The 21217-nt window shown below is 56.6% G+C and overlaps 1 protein-coding gene across 8 annotated transcripts in view; it reads right to left on the bottom strand.

The window, feature by feature from the left end:
- Positions 1-21217, bottom strand: part of LOC116956822 (putative N-acetylated-alpha-linked acidic dipeptidase) — a 49390-nt gene that overhangs the window by 10808 nt on the left and 17365 nt on the right. For all 8 annotated transcript variants that reach the window (XM_076063712.1, XM_076063705.1, XM_076063704.1 and 5 more), the window contains 11 exons: positions 20999-21103; positions 19457-19582; positions 17047-17233; positions 15092-15185; positions 11304-11402; positions 11096-11181; positions 10254-10373; positions 9000-9082; positions 8337-8400; positions 7196-7263; positions 3483-3574 (listed from right to left, as the gene is read on the bottom strand). In XM_076063712.1, the coding sequence (XP_075919827.1) occupies positions 3483-3574; positions 7196-7263; positions 8337-8400; positions 9000-9082; positions 10254-10373; positions 11096-11181; positions 11304-11402; positions 15092-15185; positions 17047-17233; positions 19457-19582; positions 20999-21103 (1124 nt within the window). The remainder of the gene's footprint in view (positions 1-3482; positions 3575-7195; positions 7264-8336; positions 8401-8999; positions 9083-10253; positions 10374-11095; positions 11182-11303; positions 11403-15091; positions 15186-17046; positions 17234-19456; positions 19583-20998; positions 21104-21217) is intronic.

Below are 21217 nucleotides of genomic sequence, written 5' to 3'. Positions count from 1 at the left end.
ACCTGTTCCTGGGGGTCGGAGATTGGATCACCATTTTTTCCCCTAATGATGGTAATAGGTGTGGTGCTGCAGGTTACTTTTTTGATGGAGTTAAATAGAGATTTGTGATCGCGGGCCACTGAGGCAGACTCCATCTCCTCAGCAACCCGCGACCACCACCCATCCTTGCAGCGCCTCGCGGCTCTCCGAACCTCCGAGCGAAGGCTGCGGTAAGCCTCCTCATTCTCTGACGTGGGATTCTGTAGCCGATGACAGTGGGCCTGTCGCTTTTTCTCAACCATCCTGAACACCTCCTCTGTCAGCCAGGGTCTCTGGGGAGGTCTGGACCGCGTACCCAAAGCAGCCATTGCAGCTGCATGAGTCACAATCCTAAACCTCGCCCATTTACCCTCGACATCAGGAGTGGGGGACGATGCCAACCCCAGCCGCAAGCGATGATAAAATTCTCGCTTGCAACTTTAATCAGATAACTGAGACCAGGCCACTTTAGGTTGGAATGGGGTCCTGGGTGTACACGCACCACCGGAGTGAAAGAATGGCAGGCGCATCTTACAGATGACTAGTCGATGGTCAGAGGGCAGATCAGCTCCACGGTAGGTCCTAGTGTCAAGGACATGGGCTCGCATCCGCTGGTCCGTCACAATGTAGTCCAGCAGATGTTCTTGCTTGGACCCGGCATGCATCCATGATGTTGTGTGCATGCGCCGATGCCGGAACAGCGTGTTGGTAATTACAAGCCCATGGGCTGCACAAAAATCTATCAGCCTCCTACCGTTGTTATTGAGCTAATCTGGCCCATGCCCTCCAATCACTCCAGACCAGGTGCCAGCATCATGACCAACTCGGGCATTGAAGTCACCCAACAAGATGACTCTATCCCGAGGGGCCACTTTAGCCAGCACCTGTGACAGGAGGTCATAGAAGGCATCTGACTCATCGGCTTTGCCTGCATCCCTCCACGGATGTTCGTCTTCGGTGGGGGCATAAGTAGCCACGACCACCACTCCTCGCCTCCGGTTGATGGGAAGGCGAGCCCAAAGTAGCCTGGGGCTTACAGCTTCCCACACCTCACCGCCACGCTCCCACGCCCCCTTCATTCTTTTGTTCAAAAGAAGAGCCACACCCTGTTGTTTGGCAGTCTGCTGCCCCGAGTAGAGGACTGTCCACCCCTCATGGTGGCAGGAGCCAAAAACCGGTCCACCGGACCTCCTGAATGCCACAGAGATCCAGGCGGTACCGGTCCAGCTCCCGACAGAGGAGTGGCAGCCTCTCCTCCGCAGTGAGCGTTCGAACATTCCACATGGCCATCCGTAGTGGCTTTTCGTTGTTTCTGGAGGAGCCCCAAGGGTAGAGATTCAATCTCCTGGCTCCGCCAATTGGGGTTTGGCCAGGAGACGTCATAGACGGCTGTCCTCCCGGGGCCTCTGGCACAAGCTTATTAGTTAAAATTTGTATTCGTAGTTTCGTGGTAATTAATTGAAGGTGGAGGGGTTACCAGCCCCTCGCACCCGTCCAGAACCCCCGTTTAGCCACTGTGGTGGACATAGATGCCATGAGGGGAGGAGCCAATCGGAATTGGACCTCCCCCCACAGCACTGTCCACGACAGAGTTGCCCATCCGGCACCGCGAGGAGGTAGGGGGTTGTTTTGCAATACACTACACACACACACCACACACAGTGACACACACACCACACACAGTGACACACACACCACACACAGTGACACACACACCACAGACAACCGTGTAAGTCACTGATCGTGCACGTCGGGTGATGCCGGCTCTAACGATGCCACATTCACAGATTGACGCGAGGGTTGGGCACACTACACTATAGACTACACTACACTATACACTACACTATACACTACACTATACACTACTATACACTACACTATACACTACTATACACTACACTATACACTACTATACACTACACTATACACTACTATACACTACACTACTATACACTACACTATACACTACTATACACTACACTATACACTACACTATACACTACTATACACTACTATACACTATACACTACACTATACACTACACTATACACTACTATACACTACTATACACTACACTACTATACACTACACTACTATACACTACACTATACACTACTATACACTACACTATACACTACACTATACACTACTATACACTACACTATACACTACACTACTATACACTACACTATACACTACTATACACTACAATATACACTACTATACACGACACTATACACTACTATACACTACACTATACACTACTATACACTACACTATACACTACACTATACACTACACTATACACTACACTATACACTACTACACTATACACTACTATACACTACACTATACACTACTATACACTACACTATACACTACTATACACTACACTATACACTACTATACACTACACTATACACTACTATACACTACACTATACACTACTATACACTACACTATACACTACTATACACTACACTATACACTACTATACACTACACTATACACTACTATACACTACACTACTATACACTACTATACACTACACTATACACTACTATACACTACACTATACACTACTATACACTACACTACTATACACTACACTATACACTACTATACACTACACTACTATACCATACCTGTCAAACCCTTACCAGTGCCTTACCTTATTACAGACCAACTCGGACCTTATTGTTCACCCCCGTGCTCCTTATAAATCTCAACCTTCTTGCTACAAAGTGACTATACACTACACTATACACTACTATACACTATACACTACTATACACTACACTACTATACACTACAATACACTACACTACTATACACTACACTACAGTATACACTACACTATACACTACAGTATACACTACACTATAGACTACACTACAGTATACACTACACTATACACTACTATATACTACACTACTATACACTACACTACTATACACTACACTACTACACTACTATACACTACACTATACACTACACTACTATACACTACAATACACTACACTACTATACACTACACTATACACTACTATACACTACACTATACACTGCACTATACACTATACACTACACTATACTACAGTATACACTACACTATACACTACTATATACTACACTATAGACTACACTACTATACACTACACTACAGTATACACTACTATACCATACCTTGTCAGTGCCCTAACCTTATCACAGACCAACTCGGACCTTATCGGTCACCCCGTGCCCCTTAGAAATCTCAACGTTCATCCTACAAAGTCCCACCACAGGGGGAGACACACAAACAGATGGACAACAATGTATGATGATAGCCGCTGCCCGTGTTGAAACGGCTGCGCGCCGCGTGGACCAAGAAGCCTCGGTGCCCCTGCCCAAGCACACGGAGGTAAGAGACCACGTGGGTTGACATCTGTGGACGTCGGGGCCCATCGGTGACGCCCGCTCACTTTGGGAGGCTCCGATTGGTGGAGGACGGATCGCGCGCGAGCCACGTGTCGTAGAGGCTCCGCCCCTCCTGTCCCTCGTCAGGGCTGGGCACCTGCGGACACACGCGGAGACGGAGGGCCCCGCTTAGCTTCGGCGGGGCTGCCGGTCGAGGGCCCCACCCCACCGTGGCAGGCCCCAGGTTGAGCGGCGGTGCCCTCCACCTCACGCCTCTCGAGTGAGCAGCCATCGACAGATCATCAACAGGGAGTAATCCCTCAAATCGCTCCCGGGCATCGATCATCCTCCACGTTGTATTGTTACCACGGTGGAGCCATGTGGGGGCTTCTCGAACGACGTGGTCGAAAATTAAAGAACGCGGGAGCCCGGAGGGCATCCCTGTCGCACTCGAAGGTGAACGGGGAATTTGGCTCCCGGCTCCCGGCCACGTAGCTTTGTCCGGGCTGAGTCGACCTGTCATGAAGGTCCTCAATGGTCGTGAGCAGAGTCAGGGGCTCTGAAAGCACGAAGAACAACTGAGAACCCAGGCCTACCGATGGTATCATAGGCCTTGACCGGTTCAATAAAGCAGCCAGGGTCTCTGACCGTGTACCCCATTGCAGCCTTTGCAGCTGCATGAGCCACGGCCTCTCGGCATCAGGAGGAGGGTGGGGGACGATGCCAACCCCAGCTGCAAGCGACGTTGAAGTTGTCACTTGCAACTTTCATCGGCTAGCTGAGACCAGGCGACTGTGGGTTTGAATGGGATCCTGGGTGTACACCCACCACCGGAGTGCAAGAATGGCAGGCGCATCTTACAGATGACTAGTCGATGGTCAGTGGGCAGATAAGCTGCACGGTAGGTCCTGGTGTCAAGGACATGGGCCCGCATCTGCTATTCCGTCACTATGTAGTCCAGCAGATGTTCTTGCTTGGACTCGGAGTGTATCCATGATGTTGTGTGGATGCGCCGATGCCGGAAAAGCGTGTTGGTAATTACAAACCCATGGGCTGCACAGAAGTCTAGCAGCCTCCTACCATTGTTATTGAGCTGATCTGGCCAATGCCTTCCAATCACTCCAGACCAGGTGCCAGCATCATGACCCACTCGGGAATTGAAGTCACCCAACAAGATGACTCTATCCCGAGGGGCCACTTTAGCTGGCACCTGTGGCAGGAGGTCATAGAAGGCATCTGACTCATTGGCTTTGCCTGCATCCCTCCACGGATGTTCATTTCCGGTGGGGGCATAAGTAACCACGACACACACACAGACACACACACAGAGCTACACTTACACTGACAAACACAGAGACAGACACACACAAAGACACACACACAGACACACACACAGAGCTACACTTACACTGACACACACAGAGACAGACACACACAGAGACAGACAACAACAACAACAACCGCCATTCGCCACTAAGTGGTGGTGACGTCACCACGACGCTTGTGCCAGGCTATGTGCACCCTGAGGCCACGTGAAGTGTCGAACGCCCGCTGGCAGGAGGTCACGGGGCAGACCCAGGTGCCACGGGTCGACTGACTGAGATGACTGGCTGATGCACCACCTGTGCCCCCTACTGTGCCAATCTGCTGTGCTTTGGCCACCCGGCACTCCGCTCGTTGTTGTGAGCGTCGCTCCTCCGCCCTCCGTTGTTGTTGGAGGGCAACTACCTCCAACTGCCCAGTAGCATCCTTCACCAGCCTCCTCCACAGAGGCCGATCTTGACACCGCTGGTACCAGTCATCGACAAGTCCACTAAGCTCCACGTCCTCCTGTACCACATCACTCCATCTCTTCTCTAGCCCGTGCCGCGCCCGCTTTGCCCCCTCAATCCGGCCGAACAAAAGCTGTTTCGGCATGCGGTGGCTGGGCATGCGGGCTACATGACCCAGCCATCGCAGCCTTGCCCGCCGGAGGAGCTCACCGATGGGACCTTGCCCAGATCTTTCAAGGATTTGTGAGCTCCTCACACAATCCAGTCTGGTTAAACCCAGGATGGATCGTAGGCAGGCCAGCCTAAATGTTTCTAACCGGCGAAGATGTTCCATTAGGGGGGTCCACGTTTCGCAAGCGTAGAGAAGGGAGGGAATGACCGTGGCCGAGAAGACCTGAAGCTTAGTGCGGAGCGACAGACCAGGTAGCTTCCACACAGCGTTACGCAACCGATGAAAAGATATTGCCACTCGACTGATTCGGAGTGAGACCTCTGCTGTTAAACTGGAGCCAGTCATAAGCACACTGCCCAGGTACGGGAAACTCTCCACTCTCTCCACAACTGCCCCATCACCGATCGGGAGTTGTGGGGGTGGAGTGTCCGATGGTACAAAATACCCAGGCAGGTGCTTAGTTTTTGTGGGGCTGATGGTAAGGCCCCACCTCTTAGTGGCACGCTCCAGTCTCAGCAGCAGCGTCTCCAACTCCTCCTCTGACTGAGCAGCTATTACCAAATCAACAAGACCTACATCTCTGCTTTATTGACCTGGTCAAGGCCTATGATACCATCAGTAGGCCTGGGCTCTGGGTTGTTCTTCGTGCTTTTGGAGTACCTGACCCTCTGCTCACGATCATTAAGGACCTTCATGATGGTGAATGGGCCCGGGTAAAACTACGTGGCCGGGAGTCAGAGCCATTCCCTGTACACCTTGGGGTGCGACAGGGATGTCCTCTGGCTCCCACATTATTTAACATCTATTTCGACCACGTAATTCGTGAAGCCTTCAATAGCTGTAGCGGGGGAATCTCCATTTGGTACAGATATAATGGGAGGCTGATCGATGCCCGGGTGCGGTCAAGGGATGGCTCCCTATTGCTCAACCACGTTATGTATGCTGATGATTTGGTAATAGCTGCTCAATCACACACAGACACACACAGACAGACACACACAGACAGACACACACAGACAGACACACACAGACACAGAGACAACAACAACAACAACAACAACCGCCATTCGCCACTAAGTGGCGTTGACGTCACCACGACGCTTGTGCCAGGCTATGTGCACCGTGAGGCCACGTGAAGTGTCGAACGCCCGCTGGCAGGAGGTCACACACACACACACAGACACACACAGACAGACACACACAGACACACACACACAGACACACACACAGACACACACAGAGACACACACACAGACACACACAGACAGACACACACAGACAGACACACACACAAAGAGACACACACACACACACAGACACACACAGACACAGACACACACACACACACAGACACACACAGAGACACACACACAGACACACACACAGACACACACACACAGACACACACAGACACACACACACAGACACACACACACAGACACACACACAGACACACACACAGACAGACACACAGACACACACACAGACAGACACACAGACACACACACAGACACACACACACAGACACACACACAGACACACACACACAGACACACACAGACACACACACACAGACACACAGACACACACACACAGACACACACAGACAGACACACACAGACACACACACAGACAGACACAGAGAGACACACACAGACACACACAGACACACACACACACAAAGAGACACACACACACACACAGACACACACACACAGACACACACACACACAGACACACACACAGACACACACACACAGACACACACACAGACAGACACACACAGAGAGAGCGATGTGTAGGGGAGCAGGAGGGGGGGAGTGGAGTTCCTCGCCTGCTTCGCCACGCTGTAGACGAGGCGGTGGAGCATTGGCGAGCTGTCGACACGCAGAGTGAAGTTGCCTGCCGTGGTGCAGACAGCGAGACACGCGGAGACGCACACACAGAGACACGCGGACACACACACGGAGACACGCGGACACACACAGAGAGACACGCGGACACACACACGGAGACACGTGGAGATGCATGCGGACACACACAGAGACACGCGGACACACACGCGGACACACACACAGAGACACGCGGACACACACGGAGACACGCGGACACACACAGAGAGACACGCGGACACACACACAGAGACACGTGGAGATGCACGCGGACACACACAGAGACACGTGGACACACACGCGGACACACACACAGAGACACGCGGACACACACACAGAGACACGCGGAGACGCACACACAGAGACACGCGGACACACACACGGAGACACGTGGAGATGCACGCGAACACACACAGAGACACGCGGACACACACGCGGACACACACACAGAGACACGCGGACACACACACAGAGACACGCGGAGACACACACAGAGACACGCGGACACACACACGGAGACACGTGGAGATGCACGCGGACACACACACAGAGACACGCGGACACACACGCGGACACACACACAGAGACACGCGGACACACACACAGAGACACGCGGAGACACGCGGACACACACACAGAGACACGCGGACACACACACAGAGACACGTGGAGATGCACACGGACACACACACGGACACACACGGAGACGCACACACAGAGACACGTGGAGATGCACACGGACACACACACAGAGACACGCGGACACACACACGGACACACACGGAGACGCACACACAGAGACACGCGCGCATGCTCAGACACAAAGACAAAGATCCCCCATTACGCTTTAACAGACTGTTTGGAGCAAATGCTTCTAGCGAGCACACACACACACAGACGCACAGAGACACACACACACACATAGATGCACAGAGACACACACACGCACATGCACGCACACGCACGTACATGCACACGTACACACACGTACACACACGTACACACACGTACACACACGTACACACACGTACACACACACGCACACACATAGACGCACGTACACGAGAGGGCCCTGCTCCTCACCCTCGATGGCCGAGTCGGCGTTGATGTAGGCCACGGCACGGCTCAGCAGCACCTGGGCCTTGTCCTGGTACGGGGGGGGGGGCACGGGGGGGGGAGGGGGGGGGCTGTGACACGGGTGCCTGAGTACCCACGTGGGTACCCACGTGGGTACTCGTCATCTTACTCACCCACGCAACCACTCACCGACCCGCTCGCACGCTCGCCCCACCCTCCCGCCCACACACCCGCTCGCCCCCCCGCTCGCCCCCCCGCTCGCCCCCCCGCTCGCCCCCCCGCTCGCCCCCCCACTCACCCTCCAGCTCACCCTCCCGCTCACCCTACTGCTCACCCACCCGCTCACCCTCCGGCTCACCCACCCGCTCACCCGCTCACCCGCTCACCCTCCCGCTCACCCGCTCACCCGCTCACCCTCCCGCTCACCCTCCCGCTCACCCTCCCGCTCACCCTACTGCTCACCCACCGGCTCACCCGCTCACCCACCCAACCGCTCACCCCCCCGCTCACCCTCCCACCCCACCCGCTCACCCCCCCGCTCACCCTCCCACCCCACCCGCTCACCCTCCCGCTCACCCTCCCGCCCACCCAACCGCTCACCCCTCCGCTCACCCTCCCACCCCCACGCTCACCCTCCCGCTCACCCCCCCCGCTCACCCCCCCGCTCACCTCAACCCACTCGGTGGACCCCTGGAGCCCAAACTCCTCGGCGTCCCAGCTGCACAGCTTGAGACTCCTCCGTGGGCGCCAACCTGGGGATCAGCCTCACCACAGGTGAGTGGACAGGTGAGTGAGCAGGTGGGTGAGCAGGTGAGTGGACAGGTGAGTGAGCAGGTGAGTGGACAGGTGAGTGGACAGGTGAGTGGACAGGTGAGTGAGCAGGTGAGTGAGCAGGTGGGTGGACAGGTGAGTGAGCAGGTGGGTGGACAGGTGAGCAGGTGAGTGGACAGGTGAGTGAGCAGGTGAGTGAGCAGGTGAGTGGACAGGTGAGTGAGCAGGTGGGTGGACAGGTGAGCAGGTGAGTGGACAGGTGAGTGAGCAGGTGAGTGAGCAGGTGAGTGAGCAAGTGAGTGAGCAGGTGAGTGGACAGGTGAGTGAGCAGGTGAGTGGACAGGTGAGTGAGCAGGTGAGTGAGCAGGTGGGTGGACAGGTGAGTGGACAGGTGAGTGGACAGGTGAGTGAGCAGGTAAGTGAGCAAGTGAGTGGGCCGGTGAGTAGGTGAGTGGACAGGTGAGTGAGCAGGTGAGTGGACAGGTGAGTGAGCAGGTGAGTGAGCAGGTGAGTGAGCAGGTGAGTGGACAGGTGAGTGGACAGGTGAGTAGGTGAGTGGACAGGTGAGTGAGCAGGTGAGTGGACAGGTGAGTGAGCAGGTGAGTGGACAGGTGAGTGGACAGGTGAGTGGGCTGGTGAGTAGGTGAGTGGACAGGTGAGTGAGCAGGTGAGTGGACAGGTGAGTGGACAGGTGAGTGAGCAGGTGAGTGAGCAGGTGAGTGGACAGGTGAGTGAGCAGGTGAGTGGACAGGTGAGTGGACAGGTGAGTTGACCAGTGAGTGGACAGGTGAGTGAGCCGGTGAGTAGGTGAGTGGGCCGGTAAGTAGGTGAGTGTACCGGTGAGTAGGTGAGTGGACCGGTGAGCGGGTGAGTGGTGACTAGGTGAGTGGGCCGGTGAGTGGACCGGTGAGGAGGTGAGTGGGCCGGTGAGCAGGTGAGTGGACCGGTGAGTAGGTGAGTGGTGAGTAAGTGAGTGGGCCGGTGAGTGGGCCGGTGAGTAGGTGAGTGTACCGGTGAGTAGGTGAGTGGACCGGTGAGTAGGTGAGTGTACCGGTGAGTAGGTGAGTGGGCCGGTGAGCGGGTGAGTGGACCGGTGAGCGGGTGAGTTTGCCAGGTGAGCTGGCCAGGTGAGCGGGGGGAGCGCCGGCTCACCCGAGCGCCGCATGGCTCCCGTGACCTTTGCGACCTCCTGCAGGGTGGCGGCCCCGGTCATGGGGTCGATGCCCCCAAACACCCACGTGTCACGGTGACCCCCCAGGATGACCCAGCGGTCTGTGCACACGGCGGGGGGAGGGGGGGACAGACAGAGACACGCCCACCGTCACCAGTGAGACTTAGACGGTCAAAGCACTGAGCGAGCGAGTGGGTGAGTGAGTGGGTGAATGACTGGGCGGGTGAGCGGGTGAGTGACTGAGTGGGTGAGTGAGTGAGCGGGTGGGCTGGTGAGCGGGTGGGCTGGTGAGCGGGTGAGTGGGTGAGCGGGTGGGCTGGTGAGTGGGTGAGTGAGCGGGTGGGCGAGCAAGTGGGTTAGCGAGTGGGTGAGTGAGTGGGTGGGTGGGTGGGTGAGTGAGTGGGTGGGTGGGTGGGTGAGTGAGTGGGTGAGTGAGCGAGTGAGCAAGTGAGTAGGTGAGTGAATGAATGAGTGGGTGGGTGGGTGAGCGAGTGAGCGGTTGGGCGGGTGAGCGAGTGGGTGAGTGGGTGGGTGAACGAGTGGGTGGGTGAGTGGGTGGGTGGGTGAGTGGGTGGGTGGGAGCGTGCGTGGGTGAGCGAGTGGGTGGGTGAGCGAGTGGGTGGATGAGTAAGTGGGTGGGTGGGTGAACGGGTGGGCGAGCGAGTGGGTGGGTGAGTGAGTGGGTGGGTGGGTGAACGGGTGGGCGAGGGAGTGGGTGGGTAGGCGAGCGAGCGGGTGGGTGGGTGAGCGAGTGGGTGGGTGAGCGAGTGGGTGGGTGAGCGAGTGGGTGGGTGGGCGGGTGGGTGGGCGAGCGAGTCATCACCTGGCTCCACCGCCCCGTGGATGGTCCCCACCACGTTGTAGATCCTCCTCACCTGGTTCTGTGTCCTCACCAGCATCCTCACCCTCCTGCTCGGAGGGGGGGGACGGGGGGGGGAGGGGGGTGAGGGGGGGTCAACAGGTCACCCACCCCCCCCCCACCAGCCCCCCACCCCCCCCACCCACCCCCCCCGCCCCCCTTCCCCCCTCACCAGGAGGCCCGCGTGGCTAGGAAGCCGGGCCCCACGTTGTAGGAGACGTTGAGGCTTCCCCTCCAGGCCTCGCTCGGCGGGGGGGCGCCCCCCATGTCCCTGGGGGGGGGGGGGGGGCACGGGCGGCATAGACTCACACAGAGACACAGAGACACATAAGACACATAGACTCACACAGAGACACATAGACTCACACAGAGACACATAGAGACACACAGAGACACATAGAGACACACAGAGACACATAGAGACACACAGAGACACATAGAGACACACAGAGACACATAGAGACACACAGAGACACATAGACTCACACAGAGACACATAGACTCACACAGAGACACATAGAGACACACAGAGACACATAGAGACACACAGAGACACATAGAGACACACAGAGACACATAGAGACCCATAGACTCACACAGAGACACACAGAGACACATAGAGACACATACACTCACACAGAGACACAGAGACACACATAGACTCACACAGAGACACATAGAGACCCATAGACTCACACAGAGACACACAGAGACACATAGAGACACATAGACTCACACAGAGACACATAGAGACCCATAGACTCACACAGAGACACACAGAGACACATAGAGACACATAGACTCACACAGAGACACAGAGACACATAGAGACACATAGAGACCCATAAACTCACACAGAGACTCACACAGACACATAGAGACACATAGAGACCCATAGACACACATAGAGACACATAGAGACACATAGACTCACACAGAGACACATAGAGACACAGAGACACATAGAGACCCATAGACTCACACAGAACACATAGAGACACATAGAGACACACAGAGACACAGAGACACATAGAGACACACATAGAGATACATAGACTCACACAGAGACACAGAGACACACAGAGACACATATAGACACATAGAGACACAGAGAGACCCATAGACTCACACAGAGACACAGAGACACATAGAGACACATAGAGACACATAGAGACCCATAGACTCACACAGAGACACATAGACTCACACAGAGACCCAGAGAGACACATAGACTCACACAGAGACACATAGACTCACACAGAGACCCAGAGACACATAGAGACCCATAGACTCACACAGAGACACATAGACTCACACAGAGACACAGAGACACATAGAGACCCATAGACTCACATAGAGACACATAGACTCACACAGAGACACAGAGAGACACATAGACTCACACAGAGACACAGAGACACATAGACTCACATAGAGACACACAGAGACCCATAGAGACCCATAGACTCACACAGAGACACAGAGACACATAGACTCACACAGAGACACAGAGACACATAGAGACACATAGACTCACACAGAGACACAGAGACACATAGAGACACATAGACTCACACAGAGACACAGAGAGACACATAGACTCACACAGAGACACAGAGACACATAAGACACATAGATTCACACAGAGACACATAGAGACACACAGAGACACATAGACTCACACAGAGACACATAGACTCACACAGAGATACATAGACTCACACAGAGACACATAGACTTACACAGAGACACAGACTCACACAGAGACACATAGAGACTCATAGACTCACACAGAGACACATAGAGACCCATAGATTCACACAGAGACACACAGAGACACATACACACACATAGACTCACAGAGACACATAGAGACCCATAGACTCACATGGAGACCCATAGACTCACATGGAGACACACAGAGACACATAGAGACCCATAGACTCAAATAGAGACACAGCCTCACACAGAGACACATAGAGACACATAGACTCACACAGAGACACACAGAGACACATAGACTCACACAGTAGTGGTGGTGGTGATGGCAGTGATGATGGTGGTGATGGCGGTGGTGGTAGCGGTGGCTGCGGTAGCGAAGGTCGTGGTAGTGGCGGTGGTAGCGGTAGTGGTGGTAGTGAAGGTGGTGGTAGCGGTGGTAGTAGTTGTGGTGGTGGTGGTGGTAGCGGTGGAAGCGGTGGTAGCGCTGGTGGTACCAGTGGTAGTGGTGGTGGTGGTAGCGGTGGTGGTAGTGGTGGTGGTAGTAGTGGTGATAGTGGTGGTGGTAGCGGTGGTAGCAGTGGTGGTGGTGGTAGTGGTGATAGTGGTGGTAGTGGTAGCGGTGGTGGTAGTGGTAGCGGTGGTAGCGGTAGTGGTGGTAGCGGTGGTAGCGATGGTGGTAGCGGTGGTGGTGGTAGCGTTGGTGGTGGTAGTGGTGGTGGTGATAGCGGTGGTAGCGGTGGTAGCGGTGGTGGTGGTAGTGGTGGTGGTGGTAGCGGTGGTGGTGGTAGCGGTGGTGGTGGTGATAGTGGTGGTGGTGATAGCGGTGGTGGTGGTGGTATCGTTGGTGGTGGTAGCGGTGGTATCGGTGGTGGTGGTGGTAGCGGTAGTGGTGGTAGCGGTGGTAGCGGTGGTGGCTTTAGTGGAAGCGGTGGTGGTAGTGGTGGTAGCGGTGGTGGTGGAGGTGGTAGTGGTGGTGGTGGAGGTGGTAGTGGTGGTGGTGGTAGTGGTGGTGGTAGTGGTGGTAGCGGTAGCGGCGGTGGTGGTAGTGGTGGTAGTGGTGGAGTTGGTGGTGGCGGTAGCGGTGGTAGCAGTGGGGGTAGCGGTGTTGGTGGTGGTAGTGGTGGTAGTGGTGGTGGTGGTGGTATCGGTGGTGGAGGTGGTGCAGGTGGTAGTGGTAGTGGTGGAGGCGGTGGTGGTGGTAGTAGAGTTGGTGGAGTTGGTGGAGGCGGTAGCGGTGGTAGCGGTGGTGGTAGTGGTGGTGGTGGAGGTGGTAGTGGTGGTGGTAGTGGTGGTGGTGGTAGCGGTAGTGGTGCTGGTGGTAGTGGTGGTGGTAGTGGTGGTGGTGGTAGCGGTAGTGGTAGCGGTAGTGGTGGAGGTGGTAGTGTTGCTGGTGGTAGTGGTGGTGGTGGAGGTGGTGGTGGTAGTGGTGGTGGTAGTGGTGGAGGTGGTGGTGGTAGTGGTGGTGGTAGCGGTGGTGGTGGTAGCGGTGGAGGTGGTAGTGGTGGTGGTGGTAGTGGTGGTGGTGGTGGTGGTAGCGGTGGTGGTGGTAGCGGTAGAGCTGGTAGTGGTGGTGGTGGTAGCGGTGGTGGTGGTAGTGGTGGTGGTAGCGGTGGTGGTGGAGGTGGTAGTGGTGGTAGCGGTGGTGGTAGTGGAGTTGGTGGAGTTGGTGGAGGCGGTAGCGGTGGTAGCGGTGGTGGTAGTGGTAGTGGTGGAGGTGGTGGTGGTAGCGGTAGTGGTGGTGGAGGTGGTAGTGGTGCTGGTGGTAGTGGTGGTGGTGGAGGTGGTGGTGGTAGTGGTAGTGGTGGTGGTGGTAGCGGTAGTGGTGGTGGAGGTGGTAGTGGTGCTGGTGGTAGTGGTGGTGGTGGTAGTGGTGGTAGTGGTGGTGGTAGTGGTGGTGGTGGTAGCGGTAGTGGTGGTGGTGGTAGCGGTAGTGGTGGTGGTAGTGGTGGTGGTGGTAGCGGTAGTGGTAGTGGTGGAGTTGGTGGAGATGGTAGTGGTGCTGGTGGTAGTGGTAGTGGTGGAGGTGGTGGTAGTGGTGGTAGCGGTAGTGCTGGTGGTAGTGGTGGAGTTGGTGGAGGTGGTAGTGGTAGTGGTGGAGGTGGTAGCGGTAGTGCTGGTGGTAGTGGTGGAGTTGGTGGAGGCGGTAGCGGTGGTGGTGGAGGTGGTGGTGGTAGTGGTGGTGGTAGTGGTGGAGTTGGTGGAGGCGGTAGCGGTGCTGTCGGTGTTGCCGGTTCCCACCGCAGCAGCTCCTCGGCGTCGCGGTAGCTCAGGGGATGCACCGGGATCTTGGGCAAGCCCACTCCGTCGGCAAGCCCCTTCCGAAAGGCGTGCTCTGCCAAACACAAAGGTCACCCGCGTAGCCTCGGACAGACCCTCGGGGCAAGCCTACGAAGGCCGGCACGGAGTGGGGGTGGTGGGGAGGAGCAGCACAACACCAAGCCCGGCCGCCTTTGTCTCCCCCAGTGCCGATGTTTAGCGCACACACAGCGCTCGGAGCGGGTGGGAGCGTGGGGAGAGCGTGGGGAGGGAGCGTGGGGAGTGAGCGTGGGGAGAGCGTGGGGAGGGAGCGTGGGGAGTGAGCGTGGGGAGTGAGCGTGGGGAGAGCGTGGGGAGAGTGGGGGGGGGGGGGAGTGGGGGGGGGAGAGTGGGGGGGAGAGAGTGGGGAGAGAGAGTGGGGGGAGAGAGAGTGGGGGGGGGAAAGAGGGGGGAGAGAGTGGGGGGAGAGAGTGGGGAGAGCGTGGGGGGAGAGCGTGGGGAGAGAGAGTGGGGGGGGGAGAGAGTGGGGGAGGGAGAGAGTGGGGGAGAGAGTGGGGAGAGAGAGTGGGGGGGGGAGAGAGTGGGGGGGGAGAGAGTGGGGGAGAGAGTGGGGGGAGAGAGTGGGGGGAGAGAGTGGGGGGAGAGAGAGTAGGGGGGGAGAGAGTGGGGGGAGAGAGTGGGGGGGGGAGAGAGTGGGGGAGGGAGAGAGTGGGGAGAGAGTGGGGAGAGAGAGTGGGTGGGGGGAGAGAGTGGGGGGAGAGAGTGGGGGGGGGGGAGAGAGTGGGGGGGGGAGAGAGTGGAGGGGGAGAGAGTGGGGGGAGAGAGTGGGGGGAGAGAGAGTGGGGGGGGGAGAGAGTGGGGGGAGAGAGTGGGGGAGGGAGAGAGTGGGGGAGAGAGTGGGGAGAGAGAGTGGGGGGGGAGAGAGAGTGGGGGGGGGGAGAGAGTGGGGGGGGGGGAGAGAGTGGGGGGGGGGGGGAGAGAGTGGGGGGGGGGAGAGAGTGGGGGAGAGTGTGGGTGGAGTGAGTGGGTGGAGAGAGAGTGTGGGTGGAGTGAGTGGGTGGAGAGAGAGAGTGTGGGTGGAGAGCGTGGGTGGAGAGCGTGGGTGGAGAGTGTGGGTGGAGAGCGTGGGTGGAGAGCGTGGGTGGAGAGTGTGGGTGGAGAGTGTGGGTGGAGAGTGGGTGGAGAGTGTGGTGGAGAGAGAGAGCGTGGGTGGAGAGTGTGGGTGGAGAGAGAGAGCATGGGTGGAGAGCGTGGGGAGTGAGCGTGGGGAGTGGGGAGAGAGCGTGGGTGGAGAGAGCGTGGGTGGAGAGAGAGAGCGTGGGTGGAGAGTGGGTGGAGGAGAGCGTGTGGGTGGAGAGTGTGGGTGGAGAGTGTGGGTGGAGAGTGTGGGTGGAGAGAGAGAGCGTGGGTGGAGAGTGTGGGTGGAGAGTGTGGGTGGAGTGAGTGGGGGGAGAGAGAGTGGGGGGGGGAGAGAGTGGGGGGGGGGAGAGAGTGGGGGGAGAGAGCGTGGGTGGAGAGTGGGTGGAGAGAGAGAGTGTGGGTGGAGAGCGTGGGTGGAGAGCGTGGGTGGAGCGAGCGTGGGTGGAGAGAGCGTGGGGAGTGGGGAGAGAGCGTGGGGAGTGGGTGGAGAGAGCGTGGTTGGAGGGAGCGTGGGTGGAGGGAGCGTGGGGAGTGGGGAGAGAGCGTGTGGGTGGAGAGTGTGGGTGGAGAGCGTGGGTGGAGAGAGCGTGGGTGGAGTGAGCGTGGGGAGTGGGTGGAGAGAGAGTGTGGGTGGAGAGCGTGTGGGTGGAGAGCGTGGGTGGAGAGAGAGTGTGGGTGGAGTGAGTGGGTGGAGAGAGAGAGAGTGGGTGGAGAGAGAGTGTGGGTGGAGTGAGTGGGTGGAGAGAGAGAGAGAGCGTGGGTGGAGAGCGTGGGTGGAGCGAGCGAGCTGTACTCACCGGTGGCGGGGTACCCCGGCGTCAGCGGGTCCCCAGCCCCGTTGGCGAGCAGCACGTTCCCACGTTGCACGCCGTCTGGAGGGAGGCTCCAGCCCGCCGGGTAGGGCTCCACCCCCGGGGGGCAGTAGTCGTGGGGGTCCGAGTACAGCAGCATGCCCAGCGCGCCCGCACGCTCCGCGTTCTGCACCTGCGACACCACCAGCGGCAGAAGCATCGGTAGCGTCGTCGGCGTCGTCATCCGTAACGTCATCATCATCATCATTGTCATCGGTGACATCATCATCATCATCGGTAACACCATCACCACCAGTAACATCATCATCATCGGTAACACCATCATCATCATCATCGGTAACACCATCACCACCAGTAACGTCATCATCATCATTGTCATCGGTGACATCATCATTATTGGTAACATCATCATCATCATCGGTAACACCATCATCATCATCGTCATCGGTAACACCATCACCACCAGGAACATCATCATCATCATTGTCATCGGTGACATCATCATCATTATTGGTAACATCATCATCATCGGTAACACCATCTTCATCATCGGTAACACCATCATCATCATCGGTAACACCATCACCACCAGTAACATCATCATCATTGTCATCGGTGACATCATCATCATTATTGGTAACATCATCATCATCATCGGTAACACCATCTTCATCATCGGTAACACCATCATCATCGGTAACACCATCATCATCGGTAACACCATCATCATCATCATCATCGGTAGCACCATCATCATCATCATCGGTAACACCATCATCATCATCGGTAACACCATCATCATCATCATCGGTAACACCATCATCATCGGTAACACCATCATCATCGGTAACACCATCATCACCACCATCACCACCAGCAGCAGTCCCACCACGGGCAGCAGCAGCAGTAGTAGCAGCAGCAGTATCAGCAGCAGGTCCACCACGGGCAGCAGTAGTAGCAGCAGTAGTAACAGTAGTAGTAGTAGCAGCAGTAGTAGTACTAGCAGTAGTAGCAGTAGTAGTAGCAGCAGTAGTAGTAGAAGTAGTAGCAGCAGTAGTAGTACTAGCAGTAGTAGCAGTAGTAGTAGCAGCAGGCCCACCACGGGCAGCAGCAGTAGTAGTAGCAGCAGTAGTAGTAGCAGCAGTAGTAGTAGCAGTAGTAGCAGCAGTAGTAGTAGTAGTAGCAGCAGTAGTAGCAGTAGTAGTAGCAGCAGTAGTAGTAGTAGTAGCAGCAGTAGTAGCAGTAGTAGTAGCAGCAGTAGTAGTAGCAGTAGTAGTAGTAGCAGCAGTAGTAGCAGTAGTAGTAGCAGCAGTAGTAGTAGTAGTAGCAGCAGTAGTACAGTAGTAGTAGCAGCAGTAGTAGTAGCAGTAGTAGTAGTAGCAGCAGTAGTAGCAGTAGTAGTAGCAGCAGTAGTAGTAGCAGTAGTAGTAGTAGCAGCAGTAGTAGTAAGTAGCAGCAGTAGTAGTACTAGCAGCAGTAGTAGTAGCAGCAGGCCCACCACGGGCAGCAGCAGTAGTAGTAGCAGTAGCAGCAGTAGTAGTAGTAGCAGCAGTAGTAGCAGTAGTAGTAGCAGGCCCACCACGGGCAGCAGCAGTAGCAGCAGTAGTAACAGTAGCAGCAGTAGCAGCAGCAGCAGGCCCACCACGGGCAACAGCAGTAGCAGTAGCAGCAGTAGCAGCAGTAGTAACAGTAGCAGCAGCAGTAACAGCAGCAGCAGCAGCAGGCCCACCACGGGCAGCAGTAGTAACAGCAGCAGCAGTAGCAGCAGCAGCAGCAGGCCCACCACGGGCAGCAGCAGCAGCAGCAGCAGGCCCACCACGGGCAACAGCAGTAGCAGTAGCAGCAGTAGTAACAGTAGCAGCAGCAGTAACAGCAGCAGCAGCAGCAGGCCCACCACGGGCAGCAGTAGTAACAGCAGCAGCAGTAGCAGCAGCAGTAGCAGCAGCAGCAGCAGGCCCACCACGGGCAGCAGCAGTAGCAGCAGCAGGCCCACCACGGGCAACAGCAGTAGCAGTAGCAGCAGTAGCAGCAGTAGTAACAGTAGCAGCAGCAGTAACAGCAGCAGCAGCAGCAGGCCCACCACGGGCAGCAGTAGTAACAGCAGCAGCAGTAGCAGCAGCAGCAGCAGGCCCACCACGGGCAGCAGCAGCAGCAGCAGCAGGCCCACCACGGGCAACAGCAGTAGCAGTAGCAGCAGTAGCAGCAGTAGTAACAGTAGCAGCAGCAGTAACAGCAGCAGCAGCAGCAGGCCCACCACGGGCAGCAGTAGTAACAGCAGCAGCAGTAACAGCAGCAGCAGTAGCAGCAGTAGCAGCAGCAGTAGCAGCAGTAACAGCAGCAGTAGTAGCAGCAGCAGCAGGCCCACCACGGGCAGCAGCAGCAGCAGCAAGCCCACCTTGTTTCCCCGGAAGATTTGCCCGTAGCGGGCCACAACGATGCGGCCACGAACGTCCACGTGCAGCACCTCGCTCAGCAGCGCAAAATCCTCCACGCGGCCGTAGTTCACGTACACCAGCTCCCCCTGGGGGGCCGAGGGGGTCGAGGGCTTGGTCAGGGAGGGTCAAGGGGGTCGGGTTGCTAGGTCAGAGGTCACGGGGCACGAGACCGCACGGACACGAGGGGTGGAGTGGGGCGAGGAGGGGGGGGGGGAGGTCGTGACGAGAGATGTTGACTACCTCGCCTGGTACGCAGGAGGTCGTGGGTTCGATCACACCCCTGATGATGCCTGCTGCTATATTTGTGTGTGGCTAGGAGATGTTGACTACCTCGCCTGGTACGCAGGAGGTCGTGGGTTCAATCACACCCCTGATGATGCCTGCTGCTGTGTATTTGTGTGTGGCTAGGAGATGTTGACTACCTCGCCTGGTACGCAGGAGGTCGTGGGTTCGATCACACCCTGATGATGCCTGCTGCTGTATATTTGTGTGTGGCTAGGAGATGTTGACTACCTCGCCTGGTACGCAGGAGGTCGTGGGTTCGATCACACCCCTGATGATGCTGCCGCTGTATATTTGTGTGTGGCTAGGAGATGTTGACTACCTCGCCTGGTACGCAGGAGGTCGTGGGTTTAATCACACCCCTGATGATGCCTGCCGCTGTATATTTGTGTGTGGCTAGGAGATGTTGACTACCTCGCCTGGTACGCAGAAGGTCGTGGATTCGATCCCAATCCTGACGATGCCTGCTGCTGGATATTTGGATTCTGCGTCTCTCTCTCTCCCATCATCATCATGGAGGCTAGGAGATGTTGACTACCTCGCCTGGTCTACAGGAGGTCGTGGGTTCGATCCCGACCCTGACGATGCCTGCTGCTGTATATTTGGAGTCTGCGTCTCTCTCTCTCCCATCATCATCATCACGGTGGCTAGGAGATGTTGACTACCTCGCCTGGTCTACAGGAGGTCGTGGGTTCGATCCCAATCCTGACGACGCCTGCTGCTGCTGTATATTTGGAGTCTGCGTCTCTCTCTCTCCCTCCCCGTGGTCACGTGTTGACGAGTATTCGGCTGCCGCTGTGCCTCTGCACGCGACGGCGACGGCGGCGACGCCAATCATCAGCCACTTCGCCGCGCGGTAATTTGCGCTGGGCCAGGGTCGCTCGCGAAAAAACAAATTGGGAAGCAAAGTGAGGCTACACGCCTCAGCGCGAGGCCTTCGCCGGCCAAACGAACAAAGGGGTTTTCATCAGTATCCCATGGTCCTTTCGGTAAAGTCACGCGAAGGTGCAATTAAAAATAACGGCGATGATCTAGAATCTAAATGAAAATGAAGTACGTGTGTATATATGAACAAACAAACAAAAAATCGCACGAACATCGCCAAGATTCCGGTCGCAGCGCTAGCGGTGAATCCGAATTCCTAGCGGCCACGAAAGTTTCCGAGTCAAGAGAGATCCGGTTCGAGTCGATTCGTCACGGCGGCGAACGTCCGCTCAGACCTCGGGCTCCCCCTGGGCGGAGAAGGCGTTGAAAGGCGGAACGATGGCAGCCACGTCGGCGTGCTCCTGCGGGACGACGCTCTCCGTCGGCGACGAGTTGAACACCTTGAGGGCGTGACGGGGGACGGGAGGTCACGGGGCACACGCTCGCGCCCCCAACAAACTCGCCCGACTCACTCCATCGCTCGCCCCGTCCACGCACCGAACTCACTCGATCGC

The sequence above is a fragment of the Petromyzon marinus genome, unplaced genomic scaffold, assembly GCF_048934315.1.
Source record: "Petromyzon marinus isolate PM22_M1 ecotype Great Lakes invasive population unplaced genomic scaffold, UKy_Petmar_22M1.pri1.0 PM_Scaffold_17, whole genome shotgun sequence".
NCBI lineage: Eukaryota > Metazoa > Chordata > Hyperoartia > Petromyzontiformes > Petromyzontidae > Petromyzon > Petromyzon marinus.
The sequence above is the reverse complement of the archived record's forward strand: the minus strand, read 5'-3'. Positions and strand labels throughout refer to the sequence as shown.